The sequence below is a fragment of the Microdochium trichocladiopsis genome (assembly GCF_020744255.1).
Source record: "Microdochium trichocladiopsis strain MPI-CAGE-CH-0230 chromosome Unknown B0I36scaffold_11, whole genome shotgun sequence".
In the NCBI taxonomy this organism is placed as follows: Eukaryota; Fungi; Ascomycota; class Sordariomycetes; order Xylariales; family Microdochiaceae; genus Microdochium; species Microdochium trichocladiopsis.
In genome coordinates this window covers 499,504-527,489 of record NW_025763554.1, presented here as the reverse complement: position 1 = coordinate 527,489, position 27,986 = coordinate 499,504, and the positions used below count along the sequence as shown (strand labels likewise).

At 55.6% G+C, this 27,986-nt stretch overlaps 11 protein-coding genes and 1 non-coding gene across 12 annotated transcripts; 8 read left to right on the top strand and 4 right to left on the bottom strand.

Moving 5' to 3' along the window:
* Positions 1 to 820: 820 nt before the first annotated feature.
* Positions 821 to 3,656, top strand: B0I36DRAFT_368166 (uncharacterized protein; the record flags this gene model as incomplete). Its single annotated transcript, XM_046159577.1, has 2 exons — positions 821 to 2,109; positions 2,195 to 3,656. 2 exons carry the CDS (start codon positions 821 to 823, stop codon positions 3,654 to 3,656), a joined length of 2,751 nt encoding a protein of 916 aa, XP_046006389.1.
* A 27-nt stretch (positions 3,657 to 3,683) lies between these two features.
* B0I36DRAFT_335336 (uncharacterized protein) lies at positions 3,684 to 4,832 on the top strand. Its single transcript, XM_046155458.1, has one exon. It carries the CDS (start codon positions 4,107 to 4,109, stop codon positions 4,386 to 4,388), a length of 282 nt encoding a protein of 93 aa, XP_046006388.1. The 5' UTR covers positions 3,684 to 4,106; the 3' UTR covers positions 4,389 to 4,832.
* Positions 4,833 to 6,126: 1,294 nt separating this feature from the next.
* On the bottom strand, positions 6,127 to 7,170 carry B0I36DRAFT_253735 (uncharacterized protein; the record flags this gene model as incomplete). Its single annotated transcript, XM_046150774.1, has 1 exon — positions 6,127 to 7,170. One exon carries the CDS (start codon positions 7,168 to 7,170, stop codon positions 6,127 to 6,129), a length of 1,044 nt encoding a protein of 347 aa, XP_046006387.1.
* A 353-nt stretch (positions 7,171 to 7,523) lies between these two features.
* B0I36DRAFT_35864 (uncharacterized protein) lies at positions 7,524 to 11,222 on the top strand. The gene is made up of 3 exons (XM_046158000.1): positions 7,524 to 7,656; positions 7,726 to 10,870; positions 10,939 to 11,222. Exons 1-3 carry the CDS (start codon positions 7,633 to 7,635, stop codon positions 11,088 to 11,090), a joined length of 3,321 nt encoding a protein of 1,106 aa, XP_046006386.1. The 5' UTR covers positions 7,524 to 7,632; the 3' UTR covers positions 11,091 to 11,222.
* An 860-nt stretch (positions 11,223 to 12,082) lies between these two features.
* On the top strand, positions 12,083 to 12,859 carry B0I36DRAFT_368162 (uncharacterized protein; the record flags this gene model as incomplete). Its single annotated transcript, XM_046159576.1, has 1 exon — positions 12,083 to 12,859. The coding sequence occupies one exon, from the start codon at positions 12,083 to 12,085 to the stop codon at positions 12,857 to 12,859; it is 777 nt and encodes a 258-aa protein (XP_046006385.1).
* A 713-nt stretch (positions 12,860 to 13,572) lies between these two features.
* On the top strand, positions 13,573 to 14,487 carry B0I36DRAFT_354429 (uncharacterized protein; the record flags this gene model as incomplete). Its single annotated transcript, XM_046157316.1, has 4 exons — positions 13,573 to 13,989; positions 14,018 to 14,023; positions 14,053 to 14,054; positions 14,406 to 14,487. The coding sequence occupies 4 exons, from the start codon at positions 13,573 to 13,575 to the stop codon at positions 14,485 to 14,487; spliced, it is 507 nt and encodes a 168-aa protein (XP_046006384.1).
* Positions 14,488 to 17,014: 2,527 nt separating this feature from the next.
* On the bottom strand, positions 17,015 to 17,103 carry B0I36DRAFT_t177. Its single transcript has one exon. It is a non-coding gene; the product is annotated as a tRNA-Gln (tRNA).
* A 122-nt stretch (positions 17,104 to 17,225) lies between these two features.
* Positions 17,226 to 18,821, top strand: B0I36DRAFT_335332 (kinase-like domain-containing protein). Its single transcript, XM_046155457.1, has one exon. It carries the CDS (start codon positions 17,560 to 17,562, stop codon positions 18,652 to 18,654), a length of 1,095 nt encoding a protein of 364 aa, XP_046006383.1. The 5' UTR covers positions 17,226 to 17,559; the 3' UTR covers positions 18,655 to 18,821.
* Positions 18,822 to 20,716: 1,895 nt separating this feature from the next.
* Positions 20,717 to 21,198, bottom strand: B0I36DRAFT_253976 (Ribonuclease/ribotoxin; the record flags this gene model as incomplete). The annotated part of the gene is made up of 2 exons (XM_046150792.1): positions 20,717 to 20,823; positions 20,913 to 21,198. 2 exons carry the CDS (start codon positions 21,196 to 21,198, stop codon positions 20,717 to 20,719), a joined length of 393 nt encoding a protein of 130 aa, XP_046006382.1.
* A 700-nt stretch (positions 21,199 to 21,898) lies between these two features.
* Positions 21,899 to 22,531, bottom strand: B0I36DRAFT_335330 (uncharacterized protein). The gene has a single exon (XM_046155456.1). It carries the CDS (start codon positions 22,386 to 22,388, stop codon positions 21,999 to 22,001), a length of 390 nt encoding a protein of 129 aa, XP_046006381.1. The 5' UTR covers positions 22,389 to 22,531; the 3' UTR covers positions 21,899 to 21,998.
* Positions 22,532 to 23,411: 880 nt separating this feature from the next.
* Positions 23,412 to 24,155, top strand: B0I36DRAFT_354425 (uncharacterized protein; the record flags this gene model as incomplete). Its single annotated transcript, XM_046157315.1, has 2 exons — positions 23,412 to 23,861; positions 23,928 to 24,155. The coding sequence occupies 2 exons, from the start codon at positions 23,412 to 23,414 to the stop codon at positions 24,153 to 24,155; spliced, it is 678 nt and encodes a 225-aa protein (XP_046006380.1).
* A 2,468-nt stretch (positions 24,156 to 26,623) lies between these two features.
* On the top strand, positions 26,624 to 27,693 carry B0I36DRAFT_335328 (uncharacterized protein). Its single transcript, XM_046155455.1, has one exon. The coding sequence runs from the start codon at positions 26,758 to 26,760 to the stop codon at positions 27,604 to 27,606; it is 849 nt and encodes a 282-aa protein (XP_046006379.1). The 5' UTR covers positions 26,624 to 26,757; the 3' UTR covers positions 27,607 to 27,693.
* Positions 27,694 to 27,986: the final 293 nt, after the last annotated feature.

Below are 27,986 nucleotides of genomic sequence, written 5' to 3'. Positions count from 1 at the left end.
CTGCATGCTGTGGCGCACACCAGCCGCCCAAAATAGAAACCTGCAGCGGCTTTCCCCACTGGCAGGTGCGACCCCGGGATGTCGATGCACGCGTGCCGCAGCAGGGCTCCCTCTGCTGGCGCGATCACGTCAAGAGCGAGGAAGGACGGCAACCCGACTCCCACTTCCCGCCTGGCTGACCTGCACCCTCCATGTAAGCCAACCTCCCACAAAACCGGCGGGTAGCGTACCCTCCTCCAATGTTATATCCAGCTCCCGCGACGCCGCGCAACCACTGCGGCAGTGATTGGCCAAAACGTACGATCGTGCTCACCCACCCCGGCCACCCCGTTGTTCTCAAACCGGCCCAGCCTAGGCGATTTGGGGGCCGATTCCCCATACGCGAGCAACCGCCTGATCGATGGCCAGCCACGTTGCCCCAGCAGACGCGGCTAGAGCTGAAATCAATGCACGAACCCGGCTGCTAACCGGCACAGTGTTCCCGTGATAGGCTCACGGCCGGCAGGGCTGGCCTGCCGTCAGCATTTCGTGCTGCAGGCCCCGAGCTATCCACGCAAGGATGCCGCTTGGCATTGGTCCCCGTACACGGCCACCAGAGGGAGCAGTACAGGCTGGAGGACGACAGAGAGCGAGGAGACGGAGAGCATAGTGAGTACAAAAAGGGCGTTAGGTCCCGCCGTCGAGATTCGTGATGTGCCCCCAGGAGGAGATCACATCGTGTCGGGCAATTGCTCCTTCCACTCGCCCCTCCAAAACAACCTCAAAGGCGTTGTGCTCGTTATCCCTTTGACCACAACGTGAATACAAGAAAACATCCAGCATGGCAACCTACGGCGACGCCCCTGCATTGGCTGCGCTGGGCGGCTCCAACAAGAGCCGCAACAAGAAGGCGCCCCAGGAGGTCCTCTCCGACTTCTGGGACAAGTTCCACACAAAGAAGCCCGGCAAGGTCACCTCCATCTTCCCCCGCAGCCTCTACAAGGACATCCTCCCTCCGTTACACCCGCGCGGTGCCCGGTCCGCCCGCAATGCCGCCGAGAGCTACGAGGCCGCGGCCAAGGAGTGCCGCGACCGCGTCAAGCGCATCGTCCGCGAGTGCCACCGCACCAACGCAAAGTTCACCGACCCAGACTTTGACATTGAGCGCGACCAGTTCAGCAACTGCCTAAATGGGCTCGTCCGCGATTATGGAGCCGCTGATGCTGGGGACGCTGGTGCCGCGGCTCCGCCAGTCAATGCCTGGGAGGTCAAGAACAGCCTGCAGACCCTCGCACAGAGCCAGATGCTCGGCGCAAACGGCACGCTGACGGCCGATGCCAATGCACTGAGCCGCTTCGTCGGTGCGGACGACGGCTTCGCGTTCGGCAGTGGCGGGGTGTCGAGCGGCGAGATGTACAACCCGGGCTCCGTGCACCGGGTCGACTGGATCTTTGAGTCGCCGCGGTTCACCGTTGGCGGGTACTCGAGTTCGGATATCAAGCAGGGTGCCAACGGGGACTGCTGGTGGCTCGCGGCGGTGGCTACAATCGCACACCGCAAAGACCTCATGGAGAAGGTGTGTGTGGCGCGGGACGAGGAGTGCGGTGTCTATGGCTTCGTGTTCCAGCGCGACGGCGAGTGGGTGTCGACCGTCATCGACGACAACTTGTATCTCACGGAGGAGGATTTTGACTACTACGGCGATGTGTACGACAGCACAGGCAAGCGCTCCCGTCGCCACCGCAAGGAGAAGCAGACGGGATCCGAGGCGCTCTATTTTGCCCGCTGTGACGACCAGAACGAGACCTGGCTCCCACTGCTGGAGAAGGCATATGCCAAAGTGCACGGCGACTACGAGTCCATCTCTGGTGGCTGGCCTGGCGAGGCGGTCGAAGACATGACGGGCGGCGTCACCACGACATTGGCGTCGAACCGCGTGCTGCTCAAGGATAGACTCTGGAAGGAGCTGCAGAGCAGTGGCGATGGCGACTTTGTCTTTGCGCTGGCGGCCATGGGCACTGGGTGGGATCGCCAGAAGAGCGGCCTTGCCCTGGGTCACGCCTACTCGATCCTGCAGGCGAGAGAAGAGGTTGACGAGGATGGAAATAAGGTCCGGCTTGTGCAGATCAGGTGAGTTTGTGACCGCTTTGTGTTCTGCCAAGCATGATCCTCCCGCTCTCCTAGATATGCAGCAAAAACACTGACATGACCACAGAAACCCCTGGGGCGAGCGCTCATGGTCTGGGCTCGGAGAATGGAACGGCCCTTGGTCAGATGGCTCGCGCGAGTGGACACCGTACTGGCTCAAGAAGATGGACCACAAGTTCGGCGACGATGGAGTCTTCTGGATGTCGTACAAGGACATGCTCGACACGTTCATGTTCCTGCACCGCACCCGTCTATTCGACGACCGGTGGACAGTCGTGCAGCAGTGGACCAGTGCTAACGTATCGTGGATCACGGGCTACCTGCAGTCCAAGTTCGAGATCGAGGTCATCAAGTCTGGCCTCGTCGTCATTGTTCTCACCCAGCTCGATGAGCGATACTTTACTGGTCTAGAGGGCGAGTACACATACAGCCTGCACTTCATCCTCCAAGCTGCGCCAACGGGCGACAGCAGCGACAGCTCGCCCCAGGAACACATCTGCCGTGTGCGGCCCATCCACGACTGGGAGAACCGCAGCGTCTCGTGCGAGGTCGAGCTCGACGCGGGCAAGTACTACGTCCTGCCCAAAGTCACGGCCAAGCGCAAGGAGGGCTCAAAGCCTGTGGAGCAGGTCGTCAAGGAGTACGCCGACCGCAACCCACAGAAGCTGCGGCAGATCGGGATGCAGTATGACCTCGCGCACGCCCGTGGTGGCGTGCCCGATGAGGACGAGCTGCTCGTCTCGAAGAAGGAGCTGGCGAAGAAGAAGAAGGACGCCAAGAAGAAGAAGCTCAAGGAGAAGAACCGCAAGGTGCTGAGACAGGCGGCCAAGGCGATGGAGAAGGTTGCCGTGGCTATTCAGGAGGCCACCAAGGAGGAGGATGGCGCCAAGGCCAAGAAAGACGATGGTGCTACGAGCAAAGACGAGAAGGAGAGCAGCGATAAGAAGAGTGGCGACGCCACTGCTACTGCTACCTCTGCATCGTCGGCTGCGGCACCAGCCACAGCGCCAGGGGCTGCTCCAGGCTCGGCTCCTCCTTCGCAGACGCCCGTGGAGGCCGCGAAGGGTGATGTGGCCGCCAGTACTTCCGGTGCACCCCCCAAGGATGCGCCACCGCCTGCTGATAAAGCAGCCGAGGAGAGCAAGGCTGCAGAATCATCCTCTTCGTCCGAGGCCACTACGACTGACACGCCCACCACAGAGACTGAGGCTAAGAGCGACGTTGCAGCGGACGGCGACGCAGCTGAAGGAACCGCCGCCCCCACCACAGAAGACCCTGTGCCACCGGCAGTAGAGGATGCTCCTCCAGTGGAAGAGTCCGAAGAGGAAGAAAGTGACGATGACGACGAGACTCCCGACGCGGCAGACGACGAGGACACGCCGGCGGCGCCGTGGAATGCCGTGGTAGTGATGGGTCTGCGAGTGTATGCGCGCGACGCACAGGTCAGCGTCAAGCTGATCCAGGCCGAGACGGTCACCGAGGCCACCGCGTTGACTGTCGAAGGGCAGCCTGCTGGTGCTACAATGTAGGGAGGTCGTGAAGTTGTGGGTTGGTGTGGCTGAGGAGTTGGACACACACTGGGCTTGCCTGCCATTCGTACTTTCTGCAGAAATGAATGAACGACTTATGACTTTGTTTACTGCTTGGCTGACTTCCCCTGCAAATGGTGTATCTTTATTCCGCACATGCAGTTTTGTCCCCCCTTCTAGATACGAAGGCCAGGCAGTTTTCTCATCCCCTGTTGAGGTTTTGGGTTGTTCTCGATCCCTTCAAGTGACTCGAGTTCACCAGACCAAGTCGACAATTAGTGGGCGACACATACACACATCTCGCCGAGACTGATCAGTACCTACAACGCTGGTCTTTGTCACCTTTTCACGGCCAACTCACCATCCAAGCATCCCACCACTACACACAGTAACCTCGGCGACACGACATCCCACGCACATAAAGGAAGCCCCGATCAGCAGAACTCAACAATGACACCCATCTCCATCTCGATCCACAACGCCGACCCTGCTACCCTCCAATACCACGTAGAAGAACAGCAGCCCGGCCACTGCCGCCGTCCCAACGACGACGAGGACGAACAAGCAGGACCACAAGCTCGGGAATACTACCACCACCACCGCGACCACCACCAGTACGAGCCCTACAATTCACCAACCACCACCAATCCTCAATCGATTCTCGAAACGCGCAGAGTTACACTGCCCAGGCCATCGCGGGCGTCATCACGGGTTGCATATTCGGCTTCCTAGCGTTCCTGATCACGTTCTACTGCGCTGTGCGGTACCAGGGACGGCTTCTGTCCCGGTTCCGGTTCGGCTGGGGGTCCCGAAACCAACAACAACGACGACGACGGCAACAACAGCTAGTGGAAGAACAAGACCCGGAGGACATCATCGACGGCGGTGGTGGTGATAGAGTGCACGAGCGGGAGCAGCTGGACAGTTCTGGTGGCCGGACAATCTACCGCGCTGGTGCTGGAGCTGGTGGTGTCAATGCTCTGGCTGCCGACAACAATGGGAGCGCTGGCAACGAGAGGGCTGCTGTTTATGGTGGCGGCGCTGGCGGCAGGCTTGCTCTTGCGCGCGGTGTTCCCGCCCGTGATGGTGTTGCTGCTGCTGCTGGAGGAGCAAGTCCGGTGTCTGCTGGTGGTACTGATCGTGCTGGTGATCCAGCCGGTGGTGGTCAAGATGCTCGAGGGCGCGCTGATGATGCTCGAGTGGGAGGTGCATCGGCAGTTGGCGGTGGCCCAGCTCGAAGAGGTGGAGAGGCGCCAGCACCTGGCCGCCCGGCGTGAAGAGTCGAGGAGGCAGCAGCAGCAGCTTTTGTTGGCCCGGATTGAAGCGCGCGAGGTGCAGCGGCGGCTGATTGAACGGCTTGAGGAGGGGGGAGAGACGGCGGCAGTTGGCGGCGGCTCCCCGACTTGACGAGCTGAAGAGGGAAAGAGAGACAGACTGGAGCTGGTGGCGGAGTGAGTGAGATCAGACGATCGGATATTTGGGCCGGCGTGGCGGACAAGGCGGAGAGTGGTGGTGCTGTATTCATTGGGGGATGAGCCCGTGAGTCATGATGAGGGAATCAGAAGATGATATTTTCTGGTCGTTGTCAGGCAGGATGGACCTCATCTGCCCATGACAACAAGAATGAGCAGCCTCTCTCATCGACATGGGCACAGGATACCTCAGAAGTCTCAAGAACGTCGTCAACACCGAACATAGCTGCTTCAGCAAGACTCCGGCAGCCGGAACGATGGGGAAGGCGGACAAAGTGATCCCGAGCAAGACAGTCTGCGTGGGAAGAGCATCGGGGAGGGCTTCTGGGACGGAACCTTGAGGGTACCGACAAATCAAGTGCTAAAGCTTCATGAGCCTTGCGACCACTTGTATTTCAGCAGCATGAAGCACCGTATTCAGTCCATGCCACCACCATCAGTTGGACAGAATCGGCCGAAGGGTAGAGACTTGATAGAGGCCAAAGATGCACGAAAGAAATCCCAAAGGAGTGGGCACTCAAAAGGCGAAATAAGGGACGGTTCCAGCAGTGGTCTCTTTGTCTATCAAGTTTTGGAATGGTGGTATCTGTTTCGTGCCTGAACTTTCTATCCCACCCTGAATACGATTTCGCTGTGTCTTTTGTATCGGGTTTCTGAAACACTTGCCCGTTTGAATCGTGATGATCAATATTGGCCAGGTTATGCCTGCAACCTTTCGACCGCGACGAACATCAGCTGGGTGGTCGAAGGGCACAATATGTATGGGGCTGAGATGTGCATCAGTCCCGTGTAATGCCGTGCATCGTGCAGACGAGGTGGCAGCCGGCCTGAGAGTATCAGACAGGATTCGGCTAGTTTCCTGTTGCGAAATTGCCAGCACCGTCCTAGTCACCGCGAAGACTTCAAATCGGCCAGCCGCGAACATGGATAACATCAGGTTAAGGTAGGAAGCACCTCCCCAGTGCCTAGATCTGATTGAAGAACGCCTCGGTGTTGGCCTACAGCCCCTCAGACGCATCCGTACCAACAGCTTCCAGCCACAGCTGGTCAAAGTCGATATTGTCCTTCTGGAACAACTCCCGGATCTGCTTGGCAGCCTCGACCTGTCGCTCCTCGGTGAACCCGCCAGGCCGCGACGACTCGTACTGCACAAGCTCAATCCACCGGTAGAACAGGTGCTCTTTGTCGAGCCCCCGCAGGGCCTCCCGGAATGCAAAGATGTTCTTCTGCTTGAGCCGCTCATCCGCATTGACCGTTTCCGACTTGTCAACCTCGACCGAGAGCCAGCCGTACTCGTCGTGGAAGACTAGCACGATTGTGTCAAACGACAGAAACTTGACCATCTTCTGGTCGAGCAAGCTGGTGGCGTCGCACATGGCGTTCCAGTCGAGGTCCCACTCGGCGTTGATGAGCAGGTAGCCCGTCTTCTCGTTGATCAGGAGCGGTGCCGTGGCCACGCCGATGTTCATCATGAGCAGACCGCGACTGTTGAGGTCGTTGACAACGTCGCCGAGCGCACGGTCCCAGTGGCGGCTGCGGCGGACAATGATCTCGCGGTCCCGGAAGCCCACGTTGTAGCGCCACATGACGGGGTTGCCGCCGGCAATCTTGAGGGCAAACTCGATCGGCCACGGCCAAAGGAACATTGTGAGCACGAAGTCGAGGGCGAGGGTGAATGTCCTGCGGCCGATCTCCATGAAGATGTCCTCCCACTCCATCTCGTAGACGTTGAGGGTGAGCTCGTTGGGGTAGCCAAGGACGGACACCAGGAGCTTGAGGTACCATTCCCCAATGTACCAGAGCCGTAGGAAGAACAGAACACACACGGCCAGGTTCATAAGCACTGGAACCGCGAAGATGTTGCGCTTGAACGAGGCCGGGTGGTTGTCGATATGGGCGATATAGACGTGCTTCTCGCTGAGCGTCTCGAGAAACGGCTTGAGATCCGCGGGAGGTGCCTGGAAGCCCTCCGGGATTCCATTGATCTCTTTTGGCTTGCGCAACTTGGCTGCGAGAGGGTCCTTTTTCCTTTGCCGCGCCATGGTGGATGTGTTGCCGAGAGAACTGGCTGTGAATATGTCTGATATCGCGGGAGTGACGGAAGGGACATGCAGTCAAGTCAGCGTGTTGGAGCCAGATCTGCGTTGTCTGTAGTGGAGAACGGTTGACCCTGGCCACTGTAATTGTGTGTGCACGCGATAGGGGAGGACCTGGCCCACCGTTTTGCCAAACGGCGAGAAACGGTTCTAGTACTGCCGTTTTCGTCCCAACCCTGGCCCTTGCAAGACCCACTGAGGCAACAAGCCTGATGGGGCCGGCCAGCGCCCGCCATTGAGCTGTCGCAGATTTAGGGCGGCTCCAGATTATTTTCACGGCTTCACGACAGCTTGCTGTCGCAGCGTCGACCACCAACTCAACCCCCGCCAGTCTCCTACTGTCGCCCATCTGCACCTTTGAGAATTTCCCCATGCCCAGGTGATACTGCTCACTTGCCAACCGGCACCATGATCAGAGGCAGGATCGCGCAGGTAAGCCATCCTAGATCGCCCAACCAGTTTGCGCCATTCACCAACTCACCCGGAGTGTTCAAATTTTAGATGCGGCGCGACGCCGGCGTCTGTGCCTTTTGCCAACATCGCCTACTTTCCCAGCGCAGTCTCAAGCCACATCATAGATCCATATCCGCGACTGCCCCTTTGCGACAGGAGGAATCTCCGAATCCGAGTTCGCCAGCAACTTCGCCCTCATCTCGACCTCCGGGAACTGTTGGCTGGGGCGCGCCTGCGGGTGCTGCACCTCGAGGCGGTTTTGGCTGGGGAGCGTCGTCTCTGATCAAGCCATCAGGCGGTGCAGCGAAAGCCCCAAGCGAGAGCCTACTCAGCCCTCACGAGCTTGAACAACGCAAGCGACTCATTGCGCAACGCGAAGCAGCCGAGAAGCCTACACAGACGCAGCGCCCACTGCCGCCTTTCAAACATGTTTTCAACGCCGAGCGCCAAAATGCCATGTACGAGAACTGGAAGAAGGAGGCGGAGGACAAGAAGAAGGGCATCAGCAGTAATATAGGGATTGGCAGTCTGGCAGGCCGAACCCTGGACCCGCCAGCACCACCAAAGGCGAAGGTGGCAGAAAGGCATCGACGACCTCCACGCCCGTCAAGCATCGCGAGGGCGCCCAGCACCGCATCACCACAGTGGGACATGTCTAAAGGTCGAAGAACAGCCGCTGCTCCTCCCCTCGCCCCTACGAGCCCGTCCGCTGGGCCTAAGTTTACCGCAGCACCGATTCCAGCCAGCCCGCCCGCAGTCGCTGCACCAGATATCAAACCTTCAACACCAGCGACCAACAATACAAGCGCTGTAGCTGCAACTGCACCACAGTCCGACTTGCTTGCACCACCCAAGCCAAAGGAGTGGGGCGCTCTGGCCACAAAGCAGTCTGCTCCAGATTCCCGAACCACCCAGACCCATGCTTTAACAAGCGAGGCGACGCCGACATCCGATTCTGCGTCTTGGAGTCAGCTTACCAGGAAGGCGGCTGCGCCGAAGAAAGACAATAGTGCGGAGTTTTTCAACAACCTGCTCAAGAAAGAGCAGAAGAAGGCATCAAGCAACACCACGCAAGACTGGGGTCGCGCTCTGGATGAACAACCGAGACAGAAAAAGAAGCAAGACCCCTATGCCGTAGACGAGCCCAAAGAAAGTGTAGCGCCAGATGTCTCCCAGTCAACGACATATCCCACAAGGTCCAATGGGGGGCGAGGCCGCCGGCTAGAGTACGATTTTGACGAAAGCAGTTATGATACAACGAACCGCAAGGGCGGCAAGCATAACCAGAAAAAGGGTGGCAAATCCGGCCGTGGCTCCAGTTCCCGCTTTGAAGAGGAAGAGGAGATGGACGAGGACGAGGCTAGTGCATACGAGGCATACCTAGAGAAGCAGCGGTTGAAGGCGGAGCGGAAAGCTGCGAAGGAGGCAGAGCGTACGGGACCCATCCCTATCAAGCTGCCGGAGCTCATCACCATCTCGGCGCTGGCTAGTGCTCTCAAGATAGAGGTTCCACTATTCCTGGAACAGCTTGCGGAGCTCGGGTTCGAAAACATCACTCAGGACAGCATTATGGCGGGAGAGACTGCCGCTCTTGTTGCGCAGGAGTATGGATACGAGCCCACAGTCGATGTTGGCGTCGAAAGAGATCTCAAGCGCCGACCTCCAGCGGCAGATCCGTCAATCCTACCGCAACGCCCGCCTGTTGTCACAATCATGGGACACGTTGATCATGGAAAGACGACCCTGCTTGACTACCTGCGGAAATCTTCTGTCGCGGCACAGGAGCATGGAGGCATCACGCAGCATATCGGTGCCTTCTCGGTCAAGATGTCTACTGGCAAACAAATCACCTTCCTCGACACGCCTGGTCACGCCGCCTTCTTGACGATGAGACAGCGTGGTGCGAACGTTACTGATATCGTTGTGCTTGTGGTCGCTGCGGATGACAGCGTCAAGCCTCAGACCCTCGAAGCCCTCAAGCATGCTCGCGGAGCCAAAGTTCCGATCATCGTCGCTATCAACAAAGTGGACAAGGACACCGCCCGTGTCGAGCAGGTCAAGAATGACCTCGCTCGTAATGGCGTCGAACTCGAAGACTTTGGCGGCGACGTCCAAGTTGTCTGTGTCAGCGGCAAGACGGGCCAAGGAATGGACGAGCTTGAAGAGAACATTGTGACGCTAGCTGAGATCCTGGACATGCGTGCCGAGGACGATGGGCCAGCTGAAGGCTGGATTCTTGAGAGCAGTCTCAAGGCCAGCGGCAAGGTCGCTACTGTTTTGGTGCGCCGTGGCACAATGCGACCTGGGGATATCATTACGGCCGGCACCACCTTCGCCAAGATTCGACACCTGCGTAACGAAGCTGGAGTCAATGTGAAAAAGGCAGGTCCAGGCACCGCCATCGAGATCTATGGCTGGAGGGAATTACCCGCAGCCGGCGATGAGGTCATTCAGGCATCCGATGAGGGTCGTGCACGCACTGCAATCGAGTACCGCGAGGGCTTACGCGAGCAGGAACAAGCGGCCACTGACCATGCAGCCATATCCGAAGTCCGCAACGTGCAAGATGAGCAACGACGGCGCGCGATGCAAACAGCCCGCAACGAAGTCAGGGATATCACCCGCGGGAAGTGGAATGCCCGAAAAGCAGCGTTCCTGCGCGAGGCCAAAGCCGCGGCTGAAGAAGCTATGCAGGTCGATGGTGACGCCAGCGATGGCCCCCGCATCGTCAATTTTGCCGTCAAGGCCGATGTTCACGGCTCCGTGGAGGCTGTTTGTGCGTCGATCCAGGAGATTGGCAATAACGAGGTCACCCCGCGCATCTTGCGCTCCGCCGCCGGCCCCATCACGGAGTTCGACGTCGAGCACGCGGCCATGTCGGGCTCAGTGATCATCAACTTCGCCACCACCACGCCTTCCAACGTCAAGCGCCTCGCCGACGAGCAGGGTGTTAAGATCATTGATCACACGATTATCTACCACTTGATCGACGACGTCAAGGCCACTCTGAGCAGTTACCTTGCGCCGGATGTTTCCTCCAAGGTTCTCGGTGAAGCCGAAGTCCAGCAAGTATTCCAATACAATACCAAGGGCCGCGCATTCAAGAATATCGCCGGTTGTAGGGTGCGCAACGGCGTCGTCACTGCGGGCAGCATGTATCGCATCTTCCGTGGTGGCGAGAAAATCTTTGATGGTGAGCTCAGCTATGACGTGGACCTCTTTTCCCTCATACAGATTTACTGACCCGTGCGTGATGTACAGGTAAACTTGAAACTCTCAAGCACCACAAAAAGGACGTCACCGAGATGCGCAAGGGTACCGAGTGCGGTATGGGCTTTGAAGACTTCCAAGATATCCGGGAGGGCGATCAGATTCAAGCCTACGAGGAAATCAAGACGGCAAGGAAGCTCTGAGGTCTTCCCGCGCGCAACAGCTTCTCATTGGAAGCACAGAGCACTGCCATCCGTCATCGTGGTGATGCAGGCTTTCTCGACTTATGTCAGCACGATTCGAACCCAGTTGTATTGTAGTCCAAGGGCATTGAAAGCATGAGGGAGAAGCCCGATCTCGTTAGTATTGTAAGATTACGGAGATGTACAACATAGGATTGTATAATACTCGGATGGGTTGAGGATCAAGATTAGTGTACGACCTAGGACTAGATGTACAATCTACAATGGGAAGATGGCGGACAAGAGCACGAAGCACGATTAGATATGTACCGATAGATCTAAAGACAAGAGCAAGGCATTGGCTTCCTCTCTCCACGGTGTCCAACTGTCTCAAACGCCTGTCGAGGGAATGCTCAAATACAAATCAACCTCGTTCAAGCATAAGCGAGCCGCAATGGCTGTCAGTGGCCATGAACGCTCAAGCGTGAATCATCATACAGAGGCGGACAAAGGTCACACTTATGTGACTTACGAGGCACGTATGAACCAAGGCCTGTCGTGCAGCATTGAAGCTGGCTTTTCTGCTCAAAGAAGGCTACTTTCTGGGAGGGTCGTGTAGATGAGCATGCCTGAGTCGGTCTCCCGTCGAGCGAGGGCAATTCGCTATTGACGCCAAGGATATGAGTAGTGGCCTTCTGAGGGGTCCCCTTATTCAGACTGAGACGTCACCAGCAGGTGTTGAGTTTCAAGTTCATGAGGTGAAGGATAAAAGCACTACTGCTCCTAATAACGAGACAGTTTGTGGGATATCACTTCGAGGAATACATTCCAACCGCGGCATCTCATCACAGAACTCAAACACGTAGTGCTGCGACACAACAGCATAACTCCTCCACCGCGACCTACTCATTTGACGACATAAAATCGCAAAAGTCAGAAGAAAACACTCCTTCGGGTTCTACTGAGAGTCCAATCCGGCACAGACTGTCCCCAGCATACTCTTCAACGTGAACATGGCATCACAGCCGCTGTCGTTCCAGAGCTCCTCTACTTCAGTCGACCACCAGATCAGCCAATGGCTCTTCTGGGACTACCTCCACAACGGCTGGCTCTACGGCCCGAGCGCCTACCAGACCGGTCTCCCCGCCGAGCACGAGGACCGACACGACTGGACTTACCGGAACCACAACAGCCGCTTCCGCTCCCGGCCGGACATCCCCTACCGCCACCCCCTCCTCATCGAAGACCTGCGCGAGGGCGTCGAGGCCTACGTCTCCCACGGGCAGCAGTACAAGTGCCAGCGCCTGCTGGACATTGTCGACGGGACGATCGCCATCATGAACGCCTTCCGCAGGGACAGGGCGTGGCGGGACCGGGTCGTCGCGTTCACGAGGCGGTTCGAGGACGGGAGCGCGCTGAGGGTGGAGCGGAGCCTCGCGGCGCTGGCGGACGACGTGCTCGGGCAGTGGACGCAGGTGGTGTGCAAGGGCGTGCTGGAGCGGACGTTTGAGAGCGTAGGGCTGGACGCGGACTGGCCGGACCAGGAGAGGCTGCCGGTGCCCTGGGTGTGGAATCGGGCCTGGGTAGAGGAGTTCTTTGGGGACGTCGTGCTCTGGGCGCCGGAGTGGTGGAAACAAGGGACGCTGAGGAGGTCAGAGATGCTGTTCAGGAGGTATCCAGACCGGCCGGGGGAGGTGCTGTGGGATACGGTGCAGAGGATGTGGGAGTGGCAGTCGGTGCTGAAGACGTCGGACAGAATTCTGACCGAGGAGATGAGCCGGTCTGGCTGAGGCATAAACCTGGACAGTGCCGAGTCACGATCTGGGAGCAGGACTTGGTTGGTCGTGCTCACACGAGCATAAAGGGGGTTTGATCGGGGGGGTGTTGGCACTCCAGCATCCAACAAAGGGCAGTCCCAGCCGGGCTACACAATATCATTAATCGAGGCAAACAATTTTTCATGGTATGGACTACGCCGTTGGTGTGCACAGCCAGGGCTGTCTTTGTGCTTTGTGCCTTGTGCTGAAGGCGACTGGCATTTGAGGGTGACAGCCACAAAGACGCCCGCCCAGGAGAAGTTATTAAAGGACAAGCTTTGAGGTTTTGAGGGCCCTGAACGGCACCTCAAGTGTGCCTTTGTTGTTCATTCACAAGAACTCGTTACATTTCATTGTCATTGACCAGAATCATGTGGTTGGTGATGGGATAAGCTGCTCTGCAGTCACCTTGGCCAGCTACCAGTATGTGGACGTCTGGCATTTGTCAATACCGAAAATGCACAGACATGCATCGTCTATAAAAGGTCTTGTGTCTTCACCCTAAAACGGGAGACCTCATCTACGCGAGGCACTCTCAAGGCGATCACGAGCCAATACAACAGGGCGTCAATTCCAGTACCATACCCTGCCAGCAGATGATCGGCCGCGCTTTTTTGCGGCGTGAACTACTTTTCGAACAAGCTTCATCGCAACCTGAGAGACAATAACTATGCCGGAGACACGCCATGAATTCCGAAAAGAATCCGCCAAACCGCGAAATAGCTCGTCGGATCGGCGCGCAGACCCAAGGCAGGAACAGGGATTTCGCCAGCCCCCGCAACGCTGACCGGCAGTCGACGAGACGAGACAAGAGTTTGCGTAATGAGCATTCTGAGATTTCTCATCGGCAATACCACCGCCAGCACAATTCTGGCGAGCACCGTGGTCAGCATGACAAATTAGACCGCAATGACCACCACGGTGAACGGTCCAACTCCATGCACGACCGATACGATGAACCCCTCCATTATGATCAGAGCAAAAGGAATACCGGAAAGTACAAGAGATACGATCGTCCATTGAGCCCAGACAGCGGCACAGAGATTTTCGTGGGTGGATCCGGGCCACTGCCCGGTTTCCCTCGAGCCATGACGCCACCTCCAGTACGTCTTGAACCACTTGAGTAACTAGACTATAGTAAGTATAGTTATAAGAAACCCCTATAGAGGTAAGTAATAACTAGACTTTTATAGGAAATAAAGTTCCCTAGACTAATATTACTATAAGCCTTCTACCTATTAAGATGATCATCAGGGGGAGAACCTCAAAGAGGAGGAGAGGACTACCAGGCGCACAGAAGAATGTCGTGAGCACCAGCATGCAGAACGATCGCATATCCGGAGACGACCTCAGAGACCGGCTTCGAAGACTGAATCTCGTATTCAGCTAGCGCCAGGAGATCAAAGCCGGTTCACATTCATTTATGAACGAGGTGGCTTTACCATAGAATCACCTCTTCCACTCCAACATCATCCTTAATACTAGAAACTTAGACCCAGATTTTGATGGCTTTCCATAGCACTCTTACACCTGATCAGCTTTGGATCTCTCGTCGACAGTCGCTAGTAAGCCTCGAACTTCGCGCAAGTGATCAACAATGATACCACACGCCGCAACGGGAGATATGTATCGCATACCCGTCTCAAACATGCATCTACCTATGCAAATGGTCTTCACAAACGAATTAAACTGTTCCCGACCAGCAGTGAATTTCGGAATGAGAGAGCACCTCGTGTGTATGCCTCCTGTAGCCCACTGTAGCGATGTCGTATGATTATCAGGCGAAGCCGGTCAGGTATTTAGAACGGTTTGTACTTCTAATGGTGCAATTGTCATGGTGTCGACACGTTGAAGTGTGAGTAACTGCCATCGTGTGTCCGGCGTTGACGAACGCCAAGCCCGCTGCACTGAGTGTGTCCGTCGAGGCCACGCTGAAGAGAGAGTCCTTGATCAGGCAGACCATCTTAGCTGACTGGACATTAGCTTTGTACAAAGCAAATAAGAACCGGGCGAGATACTGCCTACTTCAGGGTGAATACGAGGCCGCATGTCCGAGGCAAGTGGCCATTCTCTTTGACCAACCCAATTCGGCCATGTAGCTACGAAACCCTTTGTGCAGCGCGCGCCGCCGGTATGGGACGATCGGCGCAAGCCCATGAGGCATGCGCTTGCTAATCGACATACCGATGACTTTATGTCAGCTGTTCAGAAAACTCGACACGTTTGCTCGGGTGAAGCAAACCGGTAACCTGATCCGTTCATCCGCCCAGGCATCCGCTGACATTCCAGAGGTAATCTACTTCGTAGTGGGCTAGGGGCACTAGATCCGCCATTAAACTTCAAAGCAAACGTACAAAGAAAACGCGAAGACCTAAGGAATGCGGCTTTTTTAGTCCCATTTCGCCACTCTTTGTTTCTCCGATATGGTCGTGTGGTGAGCAAGCCTTGCTCAAAAGACTCGCGGACCATTGGCCCAGCGTATATGACATGCTTTCCCATTGAGACTCCCAATGTGCTGAAATCACCACCAATCAAGACAAAGTTTGCTGTCTTTGTTCCGGGGGGCAAAGGACATGGGTCGCCATGACGGCTGCCCCGTCCACCGATGCTGAACGCATACGACAAGGCATGGACGTTTTCGGTACAAATACGAGTCGCCGCCACCAAATTTCATAGAAATGTCTCGATCCTACAAGACTGCACCCGAGACACGCGAGCCCGGTGAAAGGCGCCACCGGAAAACTCTGTTTCCGAGTTACGAAAGAGACCTTCTGCAAGCCAATCTACCCCCCACGACCGTGCGAACCAACCCTCATCCAAGCTCTCGCCATGTCATACGAATCAGAAAATACTTGTACCCATAGTCGGGGTTCTTTTCATCGAATCCAGGCAGGAAATCCTTTTAGCCCAGCTGTTCCTGGGTGGTTCTACAAACCAGGCCGTGATCGAGAAAGTTTATTAGCCACGCTCCCGCAGGAGCCCTGTCTCGTTTTGGCGCGCAGGCCCGCCATCAAATCTCGATTTGATAAATGGAAAATGTTCTTCGAATGGATGCGCAAGGTATCGACAAACCACGGAATGCTTGATACAACCCGGCAGGCTCAATTCGCACAAGCAAGCGCTGATTTGCGCAAGAAGATCGATCGAATCATAGAAATGATGATGGGAAACCTTGGGGAACTTGCAGTACGATCACAGAATCAATGGCATGACAAAATCAGCAAACACATACGAACTTTGGTGGAGATAGAGGACAAGTTCCACAAGCAAGTTCACGCTGTCGGTCAAGAGCTCTTCACGAAGGCAAGCAAAGTGGAGCCGGAAGGGGGCAGCAAGGCTCTGTGTAAGGACTATGTCACTACCTTGGTGGGGCTACAGAATCCTCAAGAGCATGGTGGCAACTATGGAGTCATCACGGAATTTTTGGTGAAATTACAGAAGTGGAAGAAAGAAGGTAAGAAAATGGGAAACAGGGCACGCGACGCACTGCAAGAGGAAGATAAGCGCGTGGCGGACCTGATTGAGCGCAACACCAAGGGAAGGAACGGCAGCTGAGATGAGATCCTTGATGCGCATAGGGACGTGCTCGTGTAAGCCTGGCAAAGGGTTTACGTAGGTGATGTACGAATACAGCGTTCGGATATCCACTCTCACCTCTTGTCACTGACCACCACTACCATGCTAGATCACTAATACCCAATGGAGTATCCATGTGACGTGTGACATGTGACATGTACAGAAGAATAGATGTATACGAAGACTGATGTAGTTTGCCCACCAGCTCTTGTGCATGATCCGGCGGTTCAACCACGTTTTCCGTTGGGCATTTCAGCGTCCCTTCATTTACCTGTTCGGGCAGTCATTGTCAACTACCAATTGGAGTAAATACGCGAACGTACGCGTTGACTCGGGCGTCCCCGCCTGGTGAGGTGGCTTACTCACGCGGCGACACTAGCGCCGTGGTCAACTCACCCCACAGATATGAGGCATTCAAAACCAAACTTCAACAGGCCACGGTAGGCACTGGACATAGCCACAACGACTTCATTCCAAAAGTGAAGTCATTGGGGAAGGTCTCTTCTGGCGATGAGATGAAGGTGTCGTTCGTCTCTTTCGAGGATGGCAAAAAGGTCGTACCCGGGCTCGAACCGGGGTCTCAGGAAGAAAGAGGCAAGGTGCGTCAAAATCCTGCGTGCTAACCACTACACTATACAACCGATTGTGGAACCTGCAGGCCAGGAAAAAGTCTATATATAGCTGACAGCAGCCTCGCCTTTGAGAACAGCGATAGTGCTTGCGGGCTCGGCAGTTGTCAGCAGCCACGAACCTTGTTCTGGGCGCACAACATAGTACTGTTGTGCGGCCGAGATAGGAAGCATGTCACGAGCAGAGCCCCATGTTGTGACAAAAGTCTGGGTCAGCAGACAGGACAGGGTCTCTAGATAACAGGTTCAGCTTGCATCAATTGATCAGGCTTGGCCTCGGCGTCTCGAGAGGGGTCATAACGATCCGAGTAACGATCAACACGTATACCTCTAACTCACCCCTGGACTCTTCGGCTATCACCTCGTATATTTAAAGCACATCTTCTTAGGCCCCTTCAGCCTCGAACACTAAGGCTCACACTCGCACATACAGTCCTCCACTCTACATTTCATGCTCGACGGTACACAATGGGCTCATTGACCAACCTTCCTCTCCCCCGCACGGCCGAGCAGGTAACTGCTGAATGGCTCAGCAATGTCCTAGGCTACAAGGTCAAAGCTGCTGAAGTCACCAGGACTGTCCTCGACGAGACTGCATCCAAGCTCTTCATCACCTGTCATTATCAGGATGAGAGTTCGCAGGAGTCTCGGCCACGCTACCTGTGCGTGAAAGGCGGGCTCAATCCAGACATGTTCAACCTCGAAGGCTATCACGAGATCCTGAAGCTCATTTACACCCGCGAAGCCCTCTTCTTCTCTCGCATCGCGCCAAAGTTGCGCCCTGAGCTGATTCTCCCCAAGATTTGGTGGGCGGGAGCAGACATGGAGATGGGGCAGGGCATCAACGTCATGGAAGACCTCAACCACGTCGGCGCCACCTTCGGGAACCCACTTGATGACTGGTCCGTCGACAGTGTCAAGATCGGCATCGAGCAGCTGGCGGCCCTGCACAGCTCGACCTGGGGCATGACCGCGACAGATGAGAACGCGTGGATTACTCGTGGATACGACCAGGTCTTTTTGGGTCTGACGATGAATTGGGACAACATGATCAACGGCGAAGGCCGGCCCGAATTCCCCAGCATCATCAAGGGCTCGCGATCACGCGTTGTTGCGGCTTTGACCAAGCACTTCGCCATCAGAAATCCTCGCTTCCAGGCGCTGCTGCATGGCGACCCGCATACGGCCAACACATTCTTTGACAAGGCCGGCAACCCGCGCTTCCTCGACTGGCAGCTCCTGCACATTGGCTCCGTGTTCCACGACTTCGCGTACTTTGTTGTTGGGGCACTCTCCGTAGAAGATCGGAGACAGCACGAGGTTGAGATCGTGACGCACTACCTCGATACTCTTCACCGGTTCGGCGTGCCAAAGATGACGGTCGATGATCCAGAGGTCATGATAGAGTATCGCAAGTCGTGCATGTCAGGCATCGGGTGGATGCTTACTCCTTACAACATGCAACGCAAGGAGAGGGTGGTGGCCATGAGCGCGAGATACTGCGCGGCTATTGTGGATCACGAGGTCATCGAGCTGCTGGAGTCACTTCCCGGCCCGGAGTGAGGCTGCAGGTGCTGTTCAACTAGATTCTACCATTGAGTCATGGGTTGTCTTGTACTAGCAATGATGGGGGCAGATACTCCCCTTCGTTGCCGCCTCATTATCAACGGGTGATATTGCGCTGCTCCACGTCTCGTAGATTAGAACAGAGTCCCATTGTTTTATTTCCACGTGCTAGCGACTTTGGTGATATATGCGTAAATAAGAAACATTGTGCTCTTCGTGGGAGCACAGTATATAATTCTAACGTTTGACAGCCCTGAAGGCGGTGATTGTGGAGGCGCTGGTGAACATACTCAACCATGGCACTTAGTGGTCATTATTTCTTATCTATAGCATAAGAATCAGGGTTAAACATGAAGTCCGTGTAAGTTTATCTTCTGAACGAGATCTTCTAATGCTAAGATGTAGTCTCGAAGATGTCCGGGATAAAAGAAGCTTACGATATCCCGCCTCAAGCAATAAATACAGGGAGCTGTGCCGCGCTGACCATACAGCGTTTTGTTAGGGCTGTCAATATGTCAGAGATTCTAGCCCTGCTTACCCTCCTCCATATTAGTTAGATGCTATACGATTCTGGGGCGGCCTAACACATTCCTTTCTTAGTTGACTGCGTCTAGTCGTCGAATACTTCATGAAGTGGCCACGGCAGCCACTCGCGATAGAGGATTTGAGACACAGTAGGCAGCCTGGCCAATTCTGTCTGTTTGAGTTCACACTTTTACCGCTAGGTCTAATCTCAAACGTGCTGTCCGAAGTGAAACTTTCTTCTTAAGCTTCCTCGGGAAGCTACTCAACGCCATGGCTCACATCCCACGTCCCGATTTGCTGGTGGGTTGAGTCGACCTAATTTGATCTCTGCCAGCGCTTGCCCTAGCAGGGCGAACTTAAGCTTTCCGGAATTACAGGATGCTAAGACGCCCCTGTGTTGCTCGCCTTCAGATGTCCAGCATCTCGTTCAGAGAGTCATGTCTAAATCGTATTTGCGGCTCTGGAGACCAGAAGAGTCTGCAACTTCAGACACCCCACTGGTGCAGATGTCGGTCAATTCTTTTTTAAACCTGGCGTACATATCATGCTATTTCTATCGGTCTCGTCTTGGATTTAGGCATTACACGCACCTTCAACCGAGGATACGCATGCTATTTTCGACCACACGCGCAGCGCCTTGCTTCCTGATTTCTGCTCACACCATGTCACCTTACGCAGCGCTCAGACTTGCCGACCTCCTTTCCGGCCTCAACGTGAACGCTATGCTGCCTAGTCCCAAATACAGCAGCACTTTTCACACGTTTCCGACGAGGAAACCCGCTGCGCCTGTCGCTCTGCTGCTGGACAGCAAACCAATTGTCCTACACATTCAAGACGAGGTATGCTGGGCAGCGTGCACCTTTACCTCGCGTGAATACAGAATGTTCAGGGGTATTGACAGCTTCACTCCCTTCAACAGCAGCATCATCTACTTGGCAGAGCCCGCAGCCTGTACACCATCCACGAGACCACATCCGACGGGTCTTTATACTTGCGTCTCGACGATCATTGTGCTCCAGACGTGGACTTTTTCGTGGAAGCACAGCGCACATAGCCGTTAACAGTCGACTGATTGCCCATACACTTCGGCTCCTAGAATGGGGAAACCGAGATGGGCTGGCCTGGTCTTGATGCTTCCTCTCACTGGAGCTGGACTTCTGGATTGGGCTGAGACACAGTTTTGAGGATACCAGATTGCAAACCTGTATCTTGCAAAGCGTGGGACGCAATTCTGTTCAAAGAGAAGATCTCTAGCGTCATTGCGGAATTGCATCATCATGATTGATTTCATTTCAAAGTGAAGCATGACTGATTCAAAGCGCAGCCAGTACTGCCAACAGAGCTCCAGCTCGACTGACACACAACCCGACTATGTCGCTCGACTCGGTTGGATCGTTCAAATCGTGAAATATGTACATTTGCTAAGTATATATCTTGAGAAAAGGATGGCCAGGTACCACACAAACGAACAAAGCCCCTTCAAGTGCGCAGCCGATGCAATCATCCGCGCCCCGCTGTGATGGACAATTGTTTCTTACTTGCACTTGACAAAGTTGTTGCCGCTGGCACCGGTGTGGGTGATGGCGCCGGCTTGCTGGCACGAGTTGGTGTTGATCACAACACGGTCGGGGCCGGGCGAGCCTTTTCATCACAACAGCATGTCAGCACTCATTTCCCGGGCCAGCCTATATCAAAGGGACATCAAGGCAGGGAGACAAAAAGCCACATACCACCAGTGTACAGAGCACCGCTGCTCATGATAGGGAACTCGAGGTATGGTCCGGCCACGGCGAATGAGAAGCCTTCGCGGTTGTTAAAGGTGTGAGGATAGCCGCCAGGGGCGTTGCCGTTCTTGTAGTTGGTGCAAGCACGCTGCGAGGCGGCGTTAACGGCAGTGGCAGAGTAAAAGACGGAACCACAGGTCGCAGCTGCACGGGGCTCGAGCTGGGGCACGGCAGCGGCCGCAACAGCGGTGGCGCCGAGGACGAGCGCGGTGAAGATACTGGTGAGCTGCATTTTGGCGGTCTGTTTCTGAAGGAAGGAACGGGGAGTCTGCCAAGTGCGCTGTGTCCTGTCTCGACTTGCCTCTGGCTGAGTGTGGCGACCAGCGGCTTCTCATATAGTCGGATGCCTTGTCTGTCTTGCTGGCGTACGCTAGGACTAAGCTTATAATAGAATCTAGGTATTTCTCCGCGAAGACGGGGCTGTTTCACGTTGATCTACAACTTCCGAAGTAAACCTGCGGAGCAAGAGAGACATGCTCAGTCATGTGCTTGAGATGGTGTGCATGATAGGGTGACAGCTCCCGTGGGGTAGACGAGAAATCGCGGAGATCGACATGCAGGCCCCCATGCCCAGGAATATCGGTAAGTCTAATCTGATAGCATCCCACGGCTCAAGCCGGCAGACCCAGAGGCCAAATGCCCTATTAGTCGCTCACTACCGAAGGGCTCGGACTGGCAGGTGGCCTTGGCCCCGACGTCGGCAGTCAAAGCCCAGACACTAAGATACTATGGAGAACTAGAATAGAGTGCTAGGATCTAGTCAGCTGCAACTCTGGGCGGGGACCTGACTGTTTAGGCAGGTCAGCTTGAATGGCGCCCATTAGCTCGCTATTGGCATTTGGCAACCCCTGGCGCCTTGATGGGCAAGTGATAAGCCAGAATTGGAGCACAATGTGCTTGGCGAAACACTGATTCGTAGCAGAACGCATGTCCTCGTTCCTCTGTCACTAACGCACCCATGCCTGACATGGGTCGCATCTCGAACAACGGCAACATAACTCCATCCTGAGCACGTGTAGCAACAGGACCTGCTCATGGCTTCTGCCGAACCGCCAAGTCCAGCGTGACATGCTCACTGCCGTCAGGGATGCGTGCACAAGGGACCTCGTGGTAGATCTTCTCGACAAGCTCCCCCTGCCCCGGGCGGGTGCACCCGTTGCCACCGAACAGCAGCACCGCGCATCTGGCGCACTCGTCCAGCACTATGTCCGCTTTTGCTTTGAGCAGCGCCATCGAACCACCCAGATCCTTATGCGCGTCCTTACTTTTCATTTGGTACCCGAGCTGGTAGCATGTTGTGCTTCGAGGAGGTCTGGAAGATGTGCGCAGGGACTTTGCCGCTGGGCTCCCGCCCCAGTGCATGCGGCACGTGCGCTGCCATTTCTTGTAAGAGTCGTTATAGTACGGTGATAGCATGCCCATGAGCCACGGTGGCTCAGAGAAAGGGACCGGGGGTTTCGAGGAGGCTGTTGCTGTTGGGTTTTGTGGTATGTCGCAAGTGTGTCCTGCATCAGGCCTATGAGATACTCTGCGATGATATATGACTATAATGGAATCAATGTGGGCTTGGCAGACTTGCGGAGGAGGCACGATTCCCCCAGATGCCCTCAACTATTGCATTCTCAAGTCGCGTGGAGGGAACACAGCTCAACCCATAGACATCCGCAACTTTGCTTTGCGATGCCGAGGCACAATCTCCACCGACTCGATCAAGTTCGAGGCTTCGCTGGCGCTCCCGTTGACATGAATGTGCACCACAAACAGGGTCAGTCAAACTACTTGCCGGTGATGGTTGTGGTAAGCAGCTGGCTCGGCATCACGAATCACTTCATGAAAAGCTGAAAAGAGTCACCATCAGGGCTTGGCGGCGCTGTAATATTCCATCCCTTGCGCGTAATCCTAGTTGAACCACACTCTCTGTTTCGCTAGTCGAGCCACAAATGGTCTGTCTCGACGTCTCTACCCTATGGCGAGGATCTGACGAGCCCAAAAAGTTCTCGCGGCCCATGCGGCCGAAAGACAAAGTCCACGATTGACCAATTGAAAGCCAGTCGGAAACGTACACAAGTTTTCTTCTATGGGAATGAGCCAATGAGATCGAGGTAGAAACCATGTCCTCCACAGTTCGTCTAACAGGGTTCATCGGATGAATCAGCATATCAACTCTGTTGTGTTTGCTGAAGCGCAAGGGGCTCCCTTACTGCTATGGTGGCTGCTGTCCAGAGCAGAACAAGCAATCGGCAAGGCAGTGGCTCACGTGATGATTTATGTTTCCGCACTGGGGGATTCCCCTGTCCTTCACGACGATTTCTCTGTGGCGGCGTGAGTATTTAAGCAGGACATCTTCCTTCTCACTAATAGCACTTCTCTCAGTCATCATGACCGTCAATTCCGTTGGTTCACATCTCACAAATTAGCACAAAGGCCTATCCGCAATCCTCAAAGATGCACTTCGCTGCCCTCGCCCTCACCCTGCTCCCCTTGGCCGCGGCCATCGACAACCGCTTCTTCCTCAACAGCAACGATTGCATTGGCGCTTTTGCCTCCTGTCCAGACATCAACCCGGGAATATGCTGCACGACCGGGGCCGTGACCTATGGCTCCGTGTCCTTCGAGCCGATCCCCTCGAACTGGAACATCTGGACGCATTCCTTCGATGGTGGCGGCTGTGGGCGACGCCTCGCCAGGGTCCAGTCCAACCACAACACCGCCGTCTGCCATGGCGGAGGCCGTTTCACGGGCCTTAGCTACGACTTTGTCAACAGGAAACGCCGGGTAGCCGCGGCCCTGCGGGATGTTGGAGACGAGGATTGTGTGCGAGCCAATAACTTGGTCCTCGCGGACGGCGCGGTGTACGATCTGGACGGTGTTGAGGACACAGTCTATGCCGAGATGGTGAGTGCACGTCGACGACCCTTTGAAGCTATGAGGGGCAGAAAGCTAATACGTCTCGTTCCGTAGTCAGTGCTTAGCCGCCTTTTCGTGAAGATCACCCAAGAGCGCTGCTCATCCTCTGCAATTTGGAGCCCATCTGCCACAAATTCCTCTAATTCTACTGATACCCATGGAAACCAAATGCTGACCAACCTGTGTCTTTCCTATAGTATTGAGGTGGTTGGAACCAATAATGTCACCGCCCCTGAATTGGAGAGCGAGTTTGGCAGCGCTCTGTTCGAGAGAAAGAGATGAAGCATAGCGATGGGAGCAATCATCGGATCTTTCCGTGCGGGACACGCTACGACTTTGTCTATTACCTCACGGACCTTCTCACGCTCGACCGCGATTTCAACCTGCATGATGGGCAGCTGTCGTTGAATTGATGCTGAGGCCTTTCCAGCGTCATAGTCAGTTTTCACAATTGATTGTGGCTTCCACATGTGCACTAATTCCTTGATTTCATAAGAGAAAAGACACGGCAGGCGCGATGTCCAAAGGTCACTCCTTGTCCTGTCCAAAGGCTGACCTGAGTCCTGGTATTTGCATCGTGATCCACGGATCACTTTCAGTCACGCGTGCTTCGGAGCGTTGGCGCCCGCCCCTGATCTACAATTTCGTCGTCAATGTAGGGTATGTAGCCTGGCTGCCAGTGGTAAGACCCGTAGTACGATATGATAAATCAGAATTCCATAGAAGAGCAGTAGCGGCTGTACGACCATAACGGATTCATTCAATTGGGGGTAGCCGTTAGAATGTCACACAGCAACCGTTTTGCTAAACACATAAAGGGGTAGCGAGCGGTCAATCTTGCTCCATGTACCTCATTCTGAGCCCGTCTCCATTCTCTCTTCATCGGAGCCGAATATCCTCCAGCATCGTGGGTGTAGTATCTGAGGCACAGCTCTCAGAAGTCCTCAAGCTTGACAGAACACCTCAACGTGCGGCTGTGTACATATCACAACTAGTCACAGTCACATCTCGTCACAGTCTTCCCTCACCCGTCAGCAATGTACATAACCCCCGTTTTACTCGCAATCGCCGCGGCACCCGTCATCAGAGCAATCAACTTGCGCCTGTACCTATCCTCCGACAACTGCACGGGTCCATATGTATCCTGCGAGAACCGCAACCCGCAGGACTGCTGCGGCACCCGGCCCAGCAGCATGACCATACGGTCCGTGTCGTGGGAATACATCCCGTCCGAGTGGCTGCTGCTCTTGAACTCCTATACCAGCGGCAACTACTCCGAGTGGCTCGACTCTCCGGTGTCGGACACGCAGACGCGGATGTGCGAGGGGAAAGGCGGGTATACCGGAATAAGTTATACCCTATTCTCCACGATGGACGGCGACGGACAGAGTTTGGGGAGGGATGCCAAGGCCGGAAAAACGGATCGTTGTCAGCGTGCTGACGTGCTGGTGTTGGAAAATGGCACGAGGTATGAGCTGCGGGGGGCGGAGGACGGTGTCTACACTGCGATGATCGGGGACATCATAAGAGGAGCAGCTCGTTGAAGACTACTTCGAAAGAATCTCCGACCAGGTGGCATGAACTATGCCCTCACGTGCCGGAACAAGATCGGCAGAGAGTCTATCCAAGGCACATCTCGTAGTGTTACTACGTCTTGTTCCAAGCAGAGCATGCAGCCAACAGGGACGTCCGTGTATGGTTTCGTGGCGCCAGTGTAATCATACTCGCAGAAAAGTCGCAGTGCCTACGTGCCGATGTACCGTTCCGTGATGACTCTCCCGAGGGGTGATTCGCCTTGCGGGTAGATGCCTTGCTTGGGGGACTTCTGTTTGTGGACAAAGGCGCCGAGAGTAGACATCGTGTTGAACATGCCTCGTCACCCAGTGTCACAGAGATATCCACATGTCTTGGAGTAATGTCTCAGTGCTCTAGATACAGACGCGCGTGCGGTTGTAAGCCCGGTCGATATGAGCCATGCGAATGGACACGCGGCAGGAAAAAGCGTGACTTCGGCCTGTTTCTGTTACCATGTTTCCCCACCGTGGTGCAAAGACTTGAAAACGCGGTGACACGATCTTGGCCCCCGAACCCTTGCCTAGACACTGCCCAAGGGCCCCAGTTTGTCTCGGTAATCTTCATGTCCGAGCACGAAATGCAACCAGTGCTCTTAAGTTCCTCGCTCGGATACGGTGTACTTGTACTGGGTTACATGTCTGAACCAAGTTTTCTCCGCGATGTGCCCTGGAGGCATCGTGGGTCTGGCGGACTCGCGGCCATGATTCTTGGGGTCAATGCAAGAACCCCACAGGTGTAAAGTTCCAATTTTTCCCCGGCTGCCATAGCATCCCTGAGTTGCAGCCAAGCTAATATTTCTTCAGGGTCCAGGGAACTTTTCCAAGCAGCCTGGTCCAAATTTAGGTGCCACAAAAACTTGGTGCAAATCAGCAGCTCACAGTAATGATCACGTCCGCCAGCAGATTTGCTCAGAAGGACAAAGTTCCTCAGAACTGTATCTCTTCATACCTGGATCGTCTGATTGACTTGATGACTGTGAGACACGTGGTCCTGACGGTCAACCTACCAGGGTCATGTTTTGTTGCCTCTTCCAGAGGATTCCAGCAGGCCTACCTAGCCTCATCCGGCCTGGACCCTGAAGTGGGGCACGCAGCGGCCAAGGACTCACGCCGGCCGAGAAAGTGGAGCGTGGGCGACGTCACCGCCTGAGGCCCCCATCGTCAATGGCGGGTCCTCAGCATCGTCGCGTGTCTTTTATACGAGAAAGACCCAGCATCAGTAGACCTCGTGGGCGACCGACCCCCGGCTGGTGAGGAAATCATTAACCTGGAGCAGGCAGTTAATTAATGCACGGGACCAAGCCGGCGGAATGATCCGCGAGGACCAGCAGCACAACTACGACATCTTCCGCGAGTGCTTCTCGACGGTGCTCATTGAGAGAATCACCAGGCACGAGGCTCACGGCAAGAGCAAGAGGAAGAGGGACCGCAGGGCAGCCAAGCCCGGGCCTGAGGACACGCCAGCTAGAGGTCATGGGGAGACCCCAACGGAGAACCTGGGCTCGCCCGAGGAATTGGCAGACTTTGTCGACTTCACGGCCGAGCAGACATTCGAGTACCTGCCCGAGGAGCTCAAGACAGTGCAGCACTACGAGTGGGCCAAGGACGCAGAGATGCAGGCCCGGTACCAGCCGCCCCTGACCAGCGCAGACATTGCTGAGCTCATGCCGTCCCTGGACCCGGCCATTGAGGAGTCCCTCGCCGCATATGGCATCGTAGATGGCACCAGTACCAGTGCCAGTGCCAGCAGCAACAGGATAAGCAACCGGCGCAACCCCCAGGGCCTCGTGCAGGTGCTCGCCCCTGTCCTGTCAGCATTCATTACCACGGTATCAACGCCGCCTCCGCCGCCGATATCGACCAAGCAGGCCGCGCAGGAGGCCGGCTGTGAGATCTGCGGGAGGAACTGGGTGAACCTGACGTACCATCACCTGATCCCACGATTCGTGCACGACAAGGTGGTGAAGCGCGGGTGGCACCGCGAGGAGGACCTCCAGAACGTGGCGTGGCTGTGCGGCGCCTGCCACCGGTTCGTGCACCGCTTTGCCGGCCACGAGGAGCTGGCGCGGCACTACTACACGGTCGAGCTCCTGATGGAGGAGGAGAGCATTGTCAAGTGGGCAGACTGGGTGGGCAGACTGAGATGGAAGGGCCGGTGATGCAGCGGGCATGTGCCATCCTGGGCATGATACCTAGCAGAGACAATGCACCAACAATCAAGCCACCCGCCCGTTGGACTCACTAGCGCCCACACTACAAGCCATGTCGTTCGTGCCCCTGAGACACAAATTCCAGGGTCCTCGCGCAAACAGAGTCATGAACAGAGCCTAAACCGGCGCCGTTGCAACGTCAGCCTTGGAATGCTTGGAATGCGTGGACTGGTCCCCGGAAAGCGCACCCTGGGAAAACAGGGCACAGACAGGCACGACCCCGCAAGCCTACCACCCGACGATCTGCACAGGCTGTTCCTTCCATTGCACAGGGGCATGATATGAACCCCCGAGCCCCCCCACGGCGGGCCAACCACAGACCAGCCGCC

Coding starts and splice junctions, on each gene's coding strand:
- B0I36DRAFT_35864 (XM_046158000.1), top strand. CDS start 7,633: ATGATCAGAGGCAGGATCGCGCAG. Junction 7,657..7,725: donor TCAGAGGCAGGATCGCGCAG/GTAAGCCATCCT, acceptor TTCAAATTTTAG/ATGCGGCGCGACGCCGGCGT. Junction 10,871..10,938: donor TGGCGAGAAAATCTTTGATG/GTGAGCTCAGCT, acceptor CGTGATGTACAG/GTAAACTTGAAACTCTCAAG.
- B0I36DRAFT_335336 (XM_046155458.1), top strand. CDS start 4,107: ATGACACCCATCTCCATCTCGATCCACAACGCCGACCCTGCTACCCTC.
- B0I36DRAFT_335330 (XM_046155456.1), bottom strand. CDS start 22,388: ATGGGCATGCTATCACCGTACTATAACGACTCTTACAAGAAATGGCAG.
- B0I36DRAFT_335332 (XM_046155457.1), top strand. CDS start 17,560: ATGGGCTCATTGACCAACCTTCCTCTCCCCCGCACGGCCGAGCAGGTA.
- B0I36DRAFT_335328 (XM_046155455.1), top strand. CDS start 26,758: ATGATCCGCGAGGACCAGCAGCACAACTACGACATCTTCCGCGAGTGC.